We start from the raw sequence: 15,743 nt of genomic DNA on the forward strand, positions 1-15,743 counted from the left end.
AAAACTGACTAAACACCCGATGGTTAAGTACCAGGAAACATCTGGATGAAACAGGTCTGGTTCCCGGAAGGATTGTCACGGTAAGGAGGAACAAAGACACTCCATGGGTCCTTCTCTAAGGCCCTCAAAACTGAGCCATCATGGGGTACAAATGGGAACCAGTTCCCCAGTGACTGGGCCAGCACCTGAGGCAGCTATGCTGTAGGTTAGGCAAGGTCAAACCAAACCAGCATGCAGGGCAGCCCAGGGGAAGACAGAAATTAGCCCATGCTTACCCAGGGCTGGGATCCCCAGTCCCTGAGACTAGAGGAGACAAAGGGTCAGATCCAGGGGTGAGCTGGAAAGAGAGCAAGAGAATCCAAGCACCATTTGTTGGCCAAATAAGGTACATATATTATTTGGGACTTATTATTGGGAGAGTCACTCCCAAGCAGGGGACATGGAAAGGGCACCTAGACTCTTTGGAACCAGAAGAAGGGAAGTTCTCCCTTGCCTAAGTCCTCACCCACAAGTCTGAGGACCCTGTGCAGAAATTTAAAGCAACAACGCTCAGCCTTCTGCCGCCTATATGCTGAGGAGTTGGTCATAGCCATTGTCCAGGGTGAGCATCAGTTTCTTCAAGTAGGGATGACACTGTACCAGAATATGACACAGTGGGCCTCAAATACCCCAGAGAAGGATGCCAAGAGAATTAAGAGTGGGTCTGTAATAATAATAATAATAATAATAATAATAATAATAATAATAATAATAATAAAACTACCTTTAAAATGTTTAAGTTGGGAAGTATAAAAAACAATCCAAGCAATTCCCCAACCCACAAGGGACAATGGTCCACCTGATAAACACTCAGCCCAGGAAGTCAGGGGCAGGGCAGATGTACAGCAGGCCACCCTGCTAGTGCTGACGATAACAGTAGACGCCATAGCGGTTTTGGGGGTCTGGGAAGCCAAAGGTCCGTACTCCAGGCTCAGGGGGACCACAGTTGAGTCGGGGGTGAATGATGGGATAGCGGGCACTTCCATCTGCCAGCCAGCCAGCATCACAACGATCCAGACCACGGAACTTCCAAGCAGCAAAGAGCTGGCCCACCGTGGAGATCTGTGCACCATCTTCCTGACAGGCCTTCCTGGCTTCCAGCAGTGTCAGCCTCTCAGGATGTTCCAGGTAGTACACTCGCCCTGTGGGAAAGTGCAGCATTTGAGTGCTATACAGCAGAGAAAGCAGCAGGGCCTGCTGCGGGCAGGGAGCAATTACCTCATGGGAATCTGTATTGGACACTTTGAAGGGCCACTTTTGCAGGCCTCAGCCCACCATCATACCTGCCATAGGGCTAGGGTTGCTCTATTCATTTCTGTATGTCCCGATTGCATTCTGAGTGGGCACCTACCTAGACTGAACCGGTCTCTCACCTGCCTTTTACTGAGCACCTACCACATGCCAGCAGACACTTTTTAAAAGAAGTAGCTGAAGATGACTTTAAACTTGAACTTCTGATTCTCCTGCCTCCTCCTCCCAAGTGCTGAGATGACACTACACAGCATTGAACAACCTTCTGTTTTCATTTATCTTTCAGAGAAAGATAAGGACGGTGTTTCAGGAAAGACGTGGTTTGTCTGTGCTGACCCACAGCACAGCGCGTAGTAGACACTCAAAAGATGTCTGATGAACGGATTATCAATGAAGGCTGTGGAGCATCAAGGGCAAAGCACTGAGAAGTGTCAGGGACGTTGCCTCCAGAACTGTTCACAGTTCAGACCTCAGGCAGGCAGAGAAGAGCAGAGGGTTCTGGAAGCTCCACAGGCCCTCCCTCAGGTAACCATCAAGCAGGCCATGCCTGTGCCTGGCCATTCCACTCACCCTTGAGGGCAGCAGCAAAGCAGAAGACGTCATAACGATGCAGGCGGTGGTGGCGCTGGCCATAGCTGCGAACACCGGGTGCCAGACCCAGGCCTCCGCAGGGCTGCCGGGGCAGCACGATAGGGTACTGCACAGAGGCATCCTGTAGCCAGCCTGCATTGCACCAGTCTAGGCCCTCCTCCCATGCTTGGAAAAGCTGCTCAAAAGTAGCTACCACAGCATCCTGCTCCTGACAGGCCTGTTGGGCCTCGTGGAAGTTGAGCTGGTAGCGCCCTTTGGGGGGCTGGTAGGGAAAAACCACACCTAGAAAGGAAGGAAGAAAGGTCTCAGAGGGTTTGGAAGGAAGGTCTAAGAGGAGTCTGAAGGAGAAGGCAGGAACTTCTCACAACCACCAAGATGCACGTGCATCCAAAACACAGACTCTGCAGGCTCAGATGGCTCAGCAAACCTCTGAGTTCCTGGCCACTACCTAAGCCCAAGAGGAGCCTTCCCCTGCCTCTCACCTTCCTCCTAACCCTGAGCAGAGTTCCCACAAGGTATATATTGACTTGTGATTAATCCATCAAGTGACATTCCTGACTATAGAACAGGAGAGAAGACAAGCCCATCCTGTTGTGCTTTGGGCTCCAGGGGCGAGGCGTGGCTCCTCTCCCAGTCCTACAGGTGTCTGTAAGTTTATAAAACAGCAGTGTCTGCATGCAACATCTCTGCATCCTCTAGTATACATCAATTTACCTGTTAACTGCTTAAGATCCTGAAACCAAGCCCACAAACCCCTTCATGCTCATGGGTCCGTTTGGTACTGGACCTGCAGTGAGCTCAAGGCTTAGTCTTTTCAAACTTTCTGCATTTGGGGCAGAGGTGCATACTTTGGATTTATGAGTTGGTTCATCTCTCTAATTGTATTTATTATCTATTCATTCATTTGTTTGTTTGCTTGTTTGTTTGTTTGTTTGTTGGGGAAAGGGCATGTGCATGAAAATCAAGGAACAGCTCATAGCAATCAGTTACCCTTTCCATCATATGGGTCCTGGGGATTGAACTCAAATTGCCAGGCTTAGCCACAAAGTGCCATTACCCACTGAGCCATCTCCCAGGCCCCTCGGAGGCAGTTTAATTTTCAGATCAGATAGGAAAGGCCAGCTTTATATGTCATTAGTGAACACAGTTTGTTTGGTGATCAGTTGGTTGGTTGGTTGGTTGGTTGGTTGGTTGGTTGGTTTTTGGAGAACTGGGCTGGATAATTTTGTGTCAACTTGACACAAACTAAAATCATCTAAGAGGAAACCTCTATAAAATCAAGCTTGTAAGGCATCTATTAATTAGTGATTATGCTGGGGAGGGCCCTGCCCACTGTGAGTGGAGCCACCCCTAGGCTGCCAGTCCTGGGTTCCATGGGGGAAAAAAGCAGACTGAGAAAGCCATGAGGAGCAAGCCAGTAAACAGCATCCCTCCATGGCCTCCGCACTAGCTCCTGCCTCCAGGTTCCTGCCCTGCTTGAGTTCCTGTGCTGACTTCCTTGGATGATGAACAGAGATATGGAAGTGTAAGCGAAATCAACCCTCTCCTCCCCAACTTGCTAATGGCCAAGGTGTTTTATTGCAGCAATAGAAACCCTAAGACAAGGACAGAGCCTTGCCTTGTAATCCGAGCTGGCCATAAACTTGCAGCCCTCCTGTTTCAGCCTTCCAAGTTCTGAGATGTGTGCCACCGAGCCTGGCTTCTTAATGAGGAAATGTCTTAAGAGAATACAAGAAGCCAGGTGGGTCATGCCTAGAATCCCAGCACACAGGAGGCCGAGACTGGGGGTTACTATGAGTTTAAGGTCATCCTGGGATACAGAAGAAAAGAGTGAGAAACAACCCTTAGGTAAGAGGCCCGGGGCCAAAGACAGACACACCTTGGGGCCAGGGGCCTCCTTCTTGAGAAGGCCACACACATGTTCCCCTCAAAAATTACTATGCTAGCAGGACATGGTGGTTCACTTCCCAGGACTCAGGAGACTGAGGCAGAAGGACTACCATGAGCTCAAGACCACTCTGGTCTACAGAATGAAATCCTGTCTCAGAAAACTAAAGCACAGAGCAGGGTGTGGTGGCACAAGCCTTTAATTCCAGCACTCAGGAGGCAGAGGCAGTCAGATCTCTGTAAGTTCAAGGCCAGCCTGGTCTACATCATGAGTTCTAGAACAGCCAGGGCTACACAGAGAAACATTACTCAAAAACAAAGAAACAAAATAAACAAATAAAACAAACATGTTATCATACATGTCTGAAATCTTACTTTATAAAAAGTTATGTGTTCCTTTTTGTTGTCGTGAGCTGGGTTGAACCCAGGATTTCATTCACAGTGGCTACCATTTTACCACTGAGAAATGTGTGTGTGTGTGTGTGTGTGTGTGTGTGTGTGTGTGTGTGTGTGTATCCCCAGCCCAATTTAAAATTTGTAAGTATCATTCAGTCCATATTAAGACAGATGAAGCTAAGGGTCCTGGAGGAGGCCCTCCTTGGCACATGCTATTTAGAAGTAGAGCCTTGAATAAATGTCACCCTGTGGCCAGGCACCTGGCACAGCCAGGCTGAGGGAACACTGAAGCTCACGGCCCCCAACTGGGTGGGGATTGGGAGGTACAGCAGTTAGTGATTGTGTGCCTGGTCCTACCCTGAGTTCTCATTCCTTGCAGCCCCAGGGATGAGGGCTCCCTGTCTCTCTAGGCTAGACCTGATGACCTTTCCCTCTGATAACTCAAGACTTCAGAATGAGCAGTTTGGCAATAGTTAGGCCCTGCAAGCGGCAGGGGTGGGGATCTTTTCCAGGAGGCAAATTCATTCTCAGTACTAAAGGCAAATAACAAAAGAGCTGCTATCACTTGTTCAATTATTTCCTTGTTTGTTGTACCCACAATTCCAGGGATGAGCCCTGCTTAGGGGCCAAAGTTGGGGTGGGGTAAAATGAGGTTAGAGGAGTAAGATGAAGGCACGCTGCTCCCCACTCCTCCAGATACAAAGGAGTCTGAGCTACAAGGAGATCTCAGACTGGAGCCACCAGAGACCTGGCTCACAGGGTCTGACTGGCTCAAACAGCACCAAGTTTTCTTCTAAAAGCACATGATTTTTACATAAAAATCCAGAGAGTCCAATGGCTGGTTATATAGTTCACTGATAGACCATTTACCTAGCATGCCCAAGACCCTGAGTTCTTATCCCACAAAAGTGCATACTTAAATATGAAAATCTAACAGCAACAGGCCTACATTCTTAGTTGGTATCACAACTAACCAAAGTTAAGTAGATTTCTTTACATGGGATGGAGTTCATCAGCGTGCCCCAGGCTCTCCCGGTCCCTACTGTCACCCACTGGCCCTGCCTTGTTCATATATCTTGCCGACTAATCCTACTGGAACCTCAGCTCTGGCCCCTATGAGCTGTGAAACCAGCTCCCACTTCTCTCTTTCTGAACAGGACTAAATGAGAAGGAATAGGAGGCAGTGGCTTCTGGAAGTTGCTCCCTGAGTTCAAACCCCAGCTCTGCTACCTATCGGCTACATGACCTTAAATAAGTTCCTTGATCTCTCCTCATTTCCTCCTCTGGAAAACAAGGGCTGTGATGCCATAATAACTTCCTTTTAGGGTTGTTTTAAGACTTGCATATGCTTACCTGTGTAAAGTATAAAGGTCTATGCCTTCTCTGGGTCCTTTCCCCCTCCCTCGGGTCCCAGTGGCACCATTCAGGGCCTCACCCCGAAGCTCCAGCTCTACCAGGCCACTCTCGTCTTCCAGGCCATCAATGACTTCACAGCGGTAGCGCCCAGAGTCCTCCAGCCGCAGGTCTTGAAGCTCCAGCGAGACTTCCTGCTGCTTGTCCTGCCTCAGTTGAACTCGCCCTTGATAGTCCCCAAAGGAGCGGTGCCTCTGCCCAATGGCCACCAGTATGTCCTGCTCCGGGACTCCATTCTCTGACAACTTCCACCACTTAACACGCACGTGTCTCGGGGATGCCAGGGCTGGCTCATAGTGGTAGTGGCAGGGCAGGGTCACACTGGCTCCTTGGTGACTGAACAGGGACTCCTCTGTCGTCTCCACCACTAACTTCACACCACTGAATAGACCTGGGGATAAGGTGGGACACAGATGGGACAATGGTCTTGTAATATCACCCATACTCTTGTCCCAAGCCCCTCCAGACTCAAGTGTGGCAGGATGCAAAAAGAGCTACTCTGCCCCACCCCTACAAGTGCCTGCTTCTTCACTCCTCCACTGCCCAACCATGTGACTTTGCGCCTACTTCCACTGAACTGTATGTGCTGACACACCTGTAGGAAGGCTGAGACTGAAGGATTAACAGTAGTCTAAGACCAGCATGAACTACATGCAGTGAGAAAGGAGGAGTGGTGACATCAATTCCTTGAATTTGTATCGGCCTCGCCACTTGCTTGCTGCTTGGATGAAAGGTGGAAATAATGGTCCCACTGTGCCTGCCCCAGGCTTGGTTCCAGGAGCTCTTGTTGACTCCACCTTCTCTGGGGACATTTATTGCAATCCCTAAGAGTACAAGCCCAGACTTGCCTGCCTAGAGCACCAGAGACCTTGGGAAGCAGACTGCATCTTCCTCAGCTAGAGCCATCCTACACCAACCATCTGTGAGGTGCTCCAATAGCAGGGGTCATTTGCAAGTCCTGAGACTTTCCCAAGGAAAGATAGGTCTCCCCTCACTCTCCTGCTTCATATAACCAATGAGACAACAAAATGGCTAATGAGGCCCAAGAGCTGAGAGTAGGACGCTCAGTGCTCAGTCCTCCAATAGCCACCCATGGCTCAGAGAATATGGTGGGAAAGGAGGTGGAGAGAACACAAGAGCCAGTGGATGGAGAGGAGTTCTGTCTTCTGTGCATGACATGGCTACAGCTCTCCTGGTCTCACAGTGGGTGTGATCACCTGTACAAGATCAAGTCAGTCAGAATTCTGGCATAAATGCAGGAGATGATCTCCAGGCCCAGCTCCTAACTGAGGAGCTATTGACACTTGTTAGTTGCTGGGGGAAGGAAAATTATTTTCTACTGAGGACGTGTCCTTGGTAGGATTCCAGTGGATAGCACCACATGGGTGTACATATGGGTAGCAGTAACTGGATTTAGAGGGTTATGAAAAACAAAAATAGGCGTAGTAGTATACACCTTTAATCTCAATATGCAGAGGCAGAGGCAGGGAGGCAGGGAGGCAGGGAGGCAGGAGGCAGGGAGGCAGGGAGGCAGAGAGGCAGAGAGGCAGGGAGGCAGGGAGGCAGAGAGGCAGAGAGGCAGAGAGGCAGAGAGGCAGAGAGGCAGAGAGGCAGAGAGGCAGAGAGGCAGAGAGGCAGAGAGGCAGAGAGGCAGAGAGGCAGAGAGGCAGAGAGGCAGAGAGGCAGAGAGGCAGAGAGGCAGAGAGGCAGAGAGGCAGAGAGGCAGAGAGGCAGAGAGGCAGAGAGGCAGAGAGGCAGAGAGGCAGAGAGGCAGAGAGGCAGAGAGGCAGAGAGGCAGAGGCAGCCAATCTCTATGGGTTCAAAGACAGTCTGATTTGGTAGCATGTTTTAAGCCAGCCAGGGAAACATATTGAGACAAATACCATGTCCCCCACCTCCCCAAAAAAAAGAAAGGAAGAAAAAAAAGAAAGAACTGGACTTGGGAGGGTGACATTGAGATTTTAAGAAGTTTCAGAAGTAAACTGGGAGACAGATGTGATCATATTCCACTGTATACCTATATGAAATTCTGAAGAATAAAGGGGGAAAAGGTGAACCATTTTCTAAAAGCGGCTAATAAGTCACGCCTCAACTCCAGCCTCCTGTGACTCTTGTGTGAGTAAGGGCCCTCTGGTTGCTGTTTTTATCCCTAACAGAACTCCCTTTCCCAGCTACGGCTGCTCAGGTTTCTTCTCAAGGAGAGAATTCTGTGAATTAAAGGAAGAGGTGAGCAGATGGACAGCACATCCCTCCCCTAATATCTAGGCTTAGCTGTAGACTCAGTGGCTTCACAGCCTCCGGATCCTGCATACAATGAATTCTGGGGCCCTCATGGATGCTCTCCCAACACCCACAGATGTTCTTCAGTTCATTGTATCTGTCTGCTTAATCAATAAACTCTGGCCTAATCTAAAATTCTTTTTGTTGCATAGCCTGGCAATACCTGAGAGAAGACCCATCCCACCCACCCTCATCCCCACTCCTATCCCCACCCCCAAGACTCAGAGGGAAACTCAGCATACACATGGATACACTCCCCAAAGAGAAGCAGGCTGTAGGACCAGAAGAAACAGTTCACTCCAAAGTGCTGAGCCACAGAGCTCAATTAATAGGTGTGTTGTTAAGCCGCCATGTTCAGGGGAGTTTGTTCTACACCAAAAGCTAACAGGCAAGCTAAGCATGGTGGTTCCCACCTGTGGTTACAGATCTGGGGAGGTGGATGCAGGAAAGTCAGGGCCCTAAAGCTATCTTCAGCTACACAGAAACTTCTAGGCTAGCATAGGCAGCTAGGGGTGTAGCCCAGTTAAGAGAGTGCTTGCATAACATGCACAAGCCCTGGATTTAGTCCCCAGTAGTGGATCTAAATGGATGTAAAAGTGCGCAGCTGTAATCCTAGCACTTGGGAAACACCGTCAGAAGGATCAGAAGTGAAGGCCAACCCCAGCTACATAGCAAGTTTGATGGCAGCACAGGCTGCATGAGACCTTGTCTCAAAAACAAACAAACAAACATAATTTTAAATGCTAACTGCCATGACAGCTAATAAGAACTTCACCAAGGGACAAGGCAGCTCCAGTGTGTGCCCTGCCTCAAGTGTTCCTGAGTCCCCTTCATTCCATAGTGGCCACCAGAGAGCACAACACACCCTTTCACAGTCTGAGCCAACTGTTGACCAGGGCTCCTCCCCAAAGACCCAGATCTCCTGGCCAAGGCAGGAGACTGCCCAGCTCAGGATCCAAATGACAGAATTCCCTAAGAAACAGAACACACTGCAGGTACAGAGTGACTGCCATCTCAAAAGCCCCATGCCCAAGGCCACCCAACCAAGTGATATTCAAACTCACACCTTTGTGACTCCAAAGTCCCTTCTGCAGGGGACACCAGGGGTGGCTACACTTGGGCTAGATATTAAAGAACTAGCAGTTCCAGAAGCTAGGCCCACCCCAGGAGAACTCAGTCTGTGGTACCAGCAAATTCAGAGTATCTAAACCCTCTCTTCTCATCTTAGAAGCAATGCTTGTCCACTTCTGGAGGTCTAGACAGGAAAGATCCTGCTGTCTCCATCCCAGCCTGGAGCCTGCATACCACAGCAGAAACCAGGACACAAGCCTAGGAGCCACCCACCTCCGTAGCCATTGTTCAAGGCCCTGCCATGTAGATTGTTGGAATAGTAGAAGCCATTGTAGAATGGAAGTCCCAAAACGCATGAAAGTGGTGAGAGAAGGACAAGGAACAGCATCCTGGCTGAAATGGTGGCAGTGTCAGGGTGTCTTGGATTAAGCTGGGCCCTGGGAAAACTGCAGAGAGAAGAAAAACAAGCCAATTACAGAAGCCCCACTCTAGGGGGCTGGGATTTCTCTGTTCAGCATCCTCCACACACGCTCAACGCACATCACAGAATGCTCTGTGTCAGACACTATCATCAGCGCAGCAGGCAACAAAAACAAGCTAGAAGACAATCTGCCTTGTGGGGAAGAACTGCATCCATAGGCGTAAGCACAGGAGAAGCACACCCAAGCTGTTTGAATTTCAAAGGGTGTGAATAGCGAGCACTTTTAAAGGAAAACAGAGGAGACTAGAACAGAACATGACAGGGCGGAGTTTCATGTTTAGTAACAATAAGTCTGCACTGGAAACTTTATTTCAACACCGAAATGTCTGCATTGGGGAGGTCTGTGACAATGTGACGTCTATTTTAAAGACTAGATCAAGGTCAAAAATCCAGGTGACATGACTCAGTAGTAAAGATGCTTGCTGTGCAGATTTGACAACCTGAGTTCAATCTCTGGCAGCCACATAAAGGTGGAAGAGAATCTATTCCACAACGTTGTCTAACCTTAACACATGCACATACACAGATACACACGCATATACACAAACACAGTTGCACATACCCGTACACATGCGCATCACAAACACACACACACACACACACTCTCTTTTAAGAAGTGTAAAAACAAACAAAAAAAATAGAAAACACACCAGGGTTTCATGTAGTGCAGGCTTGCCTCAAACTGAGCATGTAACAGAGGGTGGTCTTGAACTCTTGATCTTCCTGCCTCTATTTCAAAAAGTCTTAGCAATCAAAGAATGATATTTTAAAAACAAAATAAACAACCTAGAGCCCATGGGCCAACTGCCTCTTTTTAGTGCCCATTAACATAGGAATGGCTCCCCAAAGTGTTGTTTGGTTGTTTGGTTGGTTGGTTTGGTTTGGTTTGGTTTGGTTTGGTTTGGTTTGGTTTGGTTTGGTTTGGTTTGGTTTGGTTTGGTTTGGTTTGGTGTGGTGTGCATATCTATAATCCCAGCATTGGGTAGGTAGAAGCAAAGAGGATTAAGAGTTCAAGGCCATCCTAGATCACTTATGGAGTTTGTGGCCAGCCCGGGTTACACAAAACCTTATCTAAAGATGGGAGCACCCAAACAAACATTGAAACTGGATAGTTTTTGAGGTGGAATGGACAGACTGGTCTTCTTAGTAGGGCGTGAACACTACAAGGTACAGTGGCCAGGGACAGGCATAAGGGACTCTCTCCATTTGTTCCCGTGTATCTCAAGTCCACTGTCACCATGTATCTGCCCCCATGGGTCACTTGCCATGCCCAACCTTCTGACTTCCAGTTGGAGACAGTGATGAGATGTGGAAGAAGACCCCGCCCCCTCCCACCCCAGCAATCACATCCTTCCTTGTCTGTCTCAGCAGCCTTCAACTTCTCTGTTATCCCTATAGCTGTTCTCTGGAACTGCTCCCTTGGTTGAAATCTCCTTGCTGCAACCATCTGGAGTGAATTCTGCTTCCTGCCCAGCCCCTGACTGACATGGGAGAAGGAGGTCAGACAGTCAGCAGGGCCTCTGTCTGAAAGCCTTGGGAGGAGGAGAACCTAGATGCCCTGCTCTCTGTCCTGAGAATGCAGATCAAAGGCTTCAGGCAGGGTCAGACTCACATCTTAGAGCTGGCCTTCTGGAGGCAGGCAGGCAGGAGGCAGGCTTCCATGCAGCCCAACCAGGAGTGCCCGCAGGCCTTTGCAGCTAGAACTGTGTGATTATGGTAGAGGAATGTGGGAGGATGCTCAGGGTGTCATTTGTGACGACAAAGCAAAATACAATTGCCACACTGAATTGCAAACATGTGGCCTTATGAGAATGTCTGTGTACAAGACCAGAGGAGGCAGGGGCTCCAAAAAGAGAAGGGAAGAAAGAAAGAAAGAAAGAAAGAAAGAAAGAAAGAAAGAAAGAAAGAAAGAAAGAAAGAAGAGGAGATGAGGGAGAGAGGGAGGGAGGGAGGGAGGGAGGGAGGAAGGGAGGGAGGGAGGGAGGGAGGGAGGGAGGGGAGAAAAGAGAGAGGAAGAAGAGGGGTGGGCAAAGTAAATATTGACCTGTGAGGGTGATCAGACTCTGGAGGGAACATTCTTGTTCCCAGAACTATTAGCTCATGCTGGAAAGGAGGGATGGACGTAGAGGGAGCTGAAGATTAAATCCATTCTTCTCTTGGTTGTATTTGCAGAAAATCTAAAGTCTAGACTTAGCAGCTGTGCTATGCACCAGAGTCAGACAGAGCCTGGCAGACACCCGCAAAGCCTCCTGATCAGGAACTGGAAGATCCCTGTTCAAAACCATCTGCATCCACTCCTGCCATTCCTCTGTATTAGTGGACAGTTTTTCTCAGGACCCTCGCTGGTGCCACTCTCCAAGGACACTGACATAAAGCAGCATCACACTGGCATAAAGATAACCTCTGCACATTCTCCAGAGCGCTGCGGGTCTTCTCTAAATCACAGATGTCTAATTCTGGATAATAACTATTATACTATGTTCTTCAGGGGCTACTGACAAGGAAAAGGAAAGTCTATTTTTTTTTTCCACCTGACTCTCTCTGTGGCTGGTCGAGTGTCCAGATGCAGATATCGGTGGCCCACTGCTCTTCGCTGTGTGACTCTGAGCCATACGTGCAGCTGTGAGCTGGGGATCCTAATCCTCCCCTGGGTTAATTCTCCCCTGCAGGTCTCAGTTTCCTCCTACAACAATGGGGTTCTAGATATGAGCAAAGCAGCTTATGAGCAGAGATACTCTGTGCAGCAATGTCCAGGCCTACAGTGAAAACTCCCGGAGAGGCCATGCTCTGATGTTCTCTCTCCAACCTGCTAGGACTACAGTTATCAAATGCAGAGAGATGAGAACCATAGCCTCCCTCCAGTCTGGACATCCTTTACCTGCAATGGCCTAGGAACAAGTACCCTTGAACTTAAACCCACCACATGTTGAGTATCTGTGAACATAGCTCAGCCTTTCTGTGTTGAAGACTCTTACACTCTTCATACTCGTATGACATGACCTAAAGGCTTCTGTATATAAATACTTGGTCCCCATTTGATGGTGTTATCTTAGAAGGTTGTAGAATGCAACCCAAACATAAAATCATAAAACTAACTAATACCATTATGAGACTGGGGGGGGGGGGTTGTTATGCCATATGTATGCCGGTGTTCATGGAGGCCAGAGATGATGTTGGATCCCCTATAGTTGGAGTTACAGAAAATTGTTAGACACTCAAAGTGGGTGCTGGGGACTGAACGCAGGTCCTCTGGAGGAACAAAGTGTTCTTTACTGATGAGCCATCTCTCCAGGCCTGTGACTTTTATTTATGTATGTATGTATTTATTTAATTTTTAATTTGATTGCATGGTTCTCAAACAAGAACTCTGTAGATGACCATGTAGTATCTCGATGTCAAAAGGTTAGACAAGCAAAGCAGAAGACCTACCGTATCACAAAATCTCACAAGACTCGGGAACAGAGGGCAGGCCTTTCTGCCATGGGACAAGGCTTCTCGTTCTTGATGGAACTCCCTGAAGTGCACTAAGATCATTAGAAGCCAGCTCGGTTTTCAGCACCCACATGGTAGCTTACAACTCCAGCTCAGGGAATCCAGCACCTCCTTCTGGCAAATGTGGTACACAGAGATACATGCAAGCAAAACACTCACACACCTAAAACAAATAGGTATCTTTTAAAAAGAGGATGGGGAGGGGGAGGAAGAGAAGGAGCTAAGGTCCGTGGTAGACCTCTCGCCTGGCATGCAGGATGCCCTAGGTTAGACCCCCTCCTCTATTTTTTGTTTTTGAATTTGGGATTGCCTTGGAATTTCTTCATCTGACTCCTGGTCTTATTAGAAGGCTTCTGGTGTTAAACTCCTTGAGCCAGTCACATGGGTCGTAACCCTTCACCCTGCTTTATCTTTGTGTTGGTATGATGAAAGTTGACTTGGGAATTCAGTTTAGCAAGAATTCAGAAACACCCCCATCTATTTGCTTCCTGAGCTCTAGACAATGACCCACAAGGGTCTGGATGCTGAGGCACACCCATGGAGATGCTGGATGAAGTTAGGTGCTTTCTGCCAGCCTTTATCAGAATTCACACAACAAACAGTAATTTGAGGAGTATCTCAACAGTCAGAAATCTCCAGACGCTCAAGTAATGGGGAAAATCCACGCCAATGCAATTCCCCACTACAGTGACCTGGTGGTACCCCCTTCATTCTTTCAGTCATGGAGAAGGTAGCCACAGCTCGGAAACACCTGGCTTTTCTAGCCTCAGAGACCCTGGAAACACTCACTGCCTCCAATCTGGACCCCAGACTAGCTCCCTGGTGTCCTTAATGGACTTCTCACCTAGCACCTTCTCCTAAGGGGCCCCAAACCACAACTGCCAGGAAGGAATTTATTCCCTCCATTCACCCTACAAGTAAACAGAGACGTGAACCAACTATCCAAAGGCCACGTAGCCAGGAAATGACAGAGGAGGATTCTTTTTGCCTGATGTGAATTAGGACCTGTCTTCTGACTGTCAGCACACCTTCCTGGCTACGGTAACATCAGGGTCAGAGCCATCATCTCCATGACACAGACAAGAAAACCAGGGCTCAGCAGAGCTAAGATGCATGACTAAGGCTACCCCTAGGGAAACGCTGGCATTTGACCTAAATTCCTCAACAAATGCTGTCTGTGCCTCCAGCACAAGCTAGGCAGAGTTCTAAGCAATTGGGGGTTCAAATCAGAGTGCTGCTGGCCCTCGGAGTCACAAAGGTGATGAAAGGCACAGGTGGGACTGCAAGTGACAGGGGAAGATGGAGCAGGGAGACGGGTGCTTACTTATTTATTTATTTTCAAAATAGGGTATCATGTAGGCCAGGCTGGCCTTGAACTCTTCATGCTGATGAAGGTGATCTTGAACTTCTGATCCTCCCACCTCTGCCTGGCATCACAGGTGTGCGCTACTGTGTCCAGTTTATGAGGTGCCTGGGACGAAACCCGGGGCTTTGTGAGTGCTAGGTAAGCACTCTACCAACTGAGCCACAAGCTCGGCTCTGGGTGTTCCTTGACTGTTGATCAGGAAGACATTGTAGGGAGAGCTCAGAAGCTAAAGAGGCTGGAACCCCAGTGGCATCAGGAAGCAATGGCCATGTGGTGGCCAGACGCCCTGTCATATGTCCCCTTGGACTTTTTAAAAGGAAGGACAAAGAATCTTCAGAAGAGGCACTGTGAGTCTGATTTACAGTCTTCAAGGATGGCCCTGAGTGACTTCTGATCAAACGTATGTCATCAAATCCCCTCCACACCAAACACAAAGAACAGCCTCCGGTGAGCCCTTCTGACCTCAGCTGCCCTGAGCACCTGACTCCACTCCAGTCTGACTTTATTAGCACTATGCAAATGGAAAGTCTGAGGCTAGCCCTGCAGGTGTGCAGCCTTCCACCAGGGATGTGTCAGGACAAATAAAAGAAGTTAACAAGAGAAAATGTTCCCAGTGCCCAATAACCACACAGCAGGGGAGAATTTGCAAAACCAAAAGATTCAGGTTTGCTGGCTTCGAACTGAGGCTCTGCTACATTCTGAGTAACCTGGGCAAGTCATCTGGTCTTTTGGAATGCAAGGCCTCCCTGCTTCTGAGGCTGAGGACAAGGGTGGGCCCAAAATGCTAAGGTTAGCCACAGAGCAGAAGCCTGGGTGGGTGTCAGAAGCAATGTCTAACCCCCTCTGTCACTGATGCAGGAATAGGCACCCCTACTCCACCCTGTCTCACCCTTCTGATTATGATACCAAGGAGACTGGCTGCTTGGATTCTGTTCTGGCTCTGTGCACTTACAACCAGGCTGCCCCTGAACAAGTGCCCGAGCCTCATTCTCTTCATTCAGAAAAGGGTCCACACTACCAGTCAGAGAATACTCTTTGGAAGACAAAGGGCAAAGTATCGCAGACTGCAGAGCACTGTCCGGTGCAGACAAACCTCAGCAGCTGTGACTGTTCTTAGCAGTGGGCCATCTTTCTCCTTTCTGAGCAGCTAGGAGAGAAGCAGCCACCGTTGACTTCTCTTCGAAGTTGAGGAAAAGTGATCCACCAAGAGGTTTTATTTTTATCTCTGGCTATTATCTGAGGTGTAGAGGAAATTCAGGGGCCATGATCACTAGTCCTCTGCCATTTCAGGGCACCGCTGGCCAAGAAGCGTCCAAAGAGAACAAAATTAAACTGAGTCTTGACAGAGAAGGGACATATTCTCGCTGCAACTGAGCCACTGGTAAGTATTAGTCCCTTAGACACCGGCAGAGGGCATGATTGCCCCCCAGATACTCTAAGCTAGTTCAGGAAGGAATTTGACATCAATGCCCCGTT

At 48.8% G+C, this 15,743-nt stretch overlaps 1 protein-coding gene across 8 annotated transcripts in view; it reads right to left on the minus strand.

The window, feature by feature from the left end:
• Hapln3 (hyaluronan and proteoglycan link protein 3) overlaps window positions 1–15,743 on the minus strand; it is a 16,672-nt gene continuing 929 nt past the window's right edge. For 3 of the 8 annotated variants that reach the window (XM_076936204.1, XM_076936199.1, XM_076936193.1), the window contains 4 exons: window positions 9,202–9,374; window positions 5,600–5,968; window positions 1,861–2,163; window positions 3–1,181 (listed from right to left, as the gene is read on the minus strand). In XM_076936204.1, the coding sequence (XP_076792319.1) occupies window positions 898–1,181; window positions 1,861–2,163; window positions 5,600–5,968; window positions 9,202–9,316 (1,071 nt within the window). In that variant the 5' untranslated portion in view covers window positions 9,317–9,374 and the 3' untranslated portion in view covers window positions 3–897. Of the gene's footprint in view, window positions 1,182–1,860; window positions 2,164–5,599; window positions 5,969–9,201; window positions 9,375–11,021; window positions 11,281–12,838; window positions 13,065–15,360; window positions 15,565–15,743 lie in introns of those variants that run through there. The other 5 variants (XM_076936191.1, XM_076936185.1, XM_076936196.1 and 2 more) reach the window with 4 other exon arrangements.

This window comes from Arvicanthis niloticus, chromosome 1 (genome assembly GCF_011762505.2).
Source record: "Arvicanthis niloticus isolate mArvNil1 chromosome 1, mArvNil1.pat.X, whole genome shotgun sequence".
NCBI classification, from domain to species: Eukaryota; Metazoa; Chordata; class Mammalia; order Rodentia; family Muridae; genus Arvicanthis; species Arvicanthis niloticus.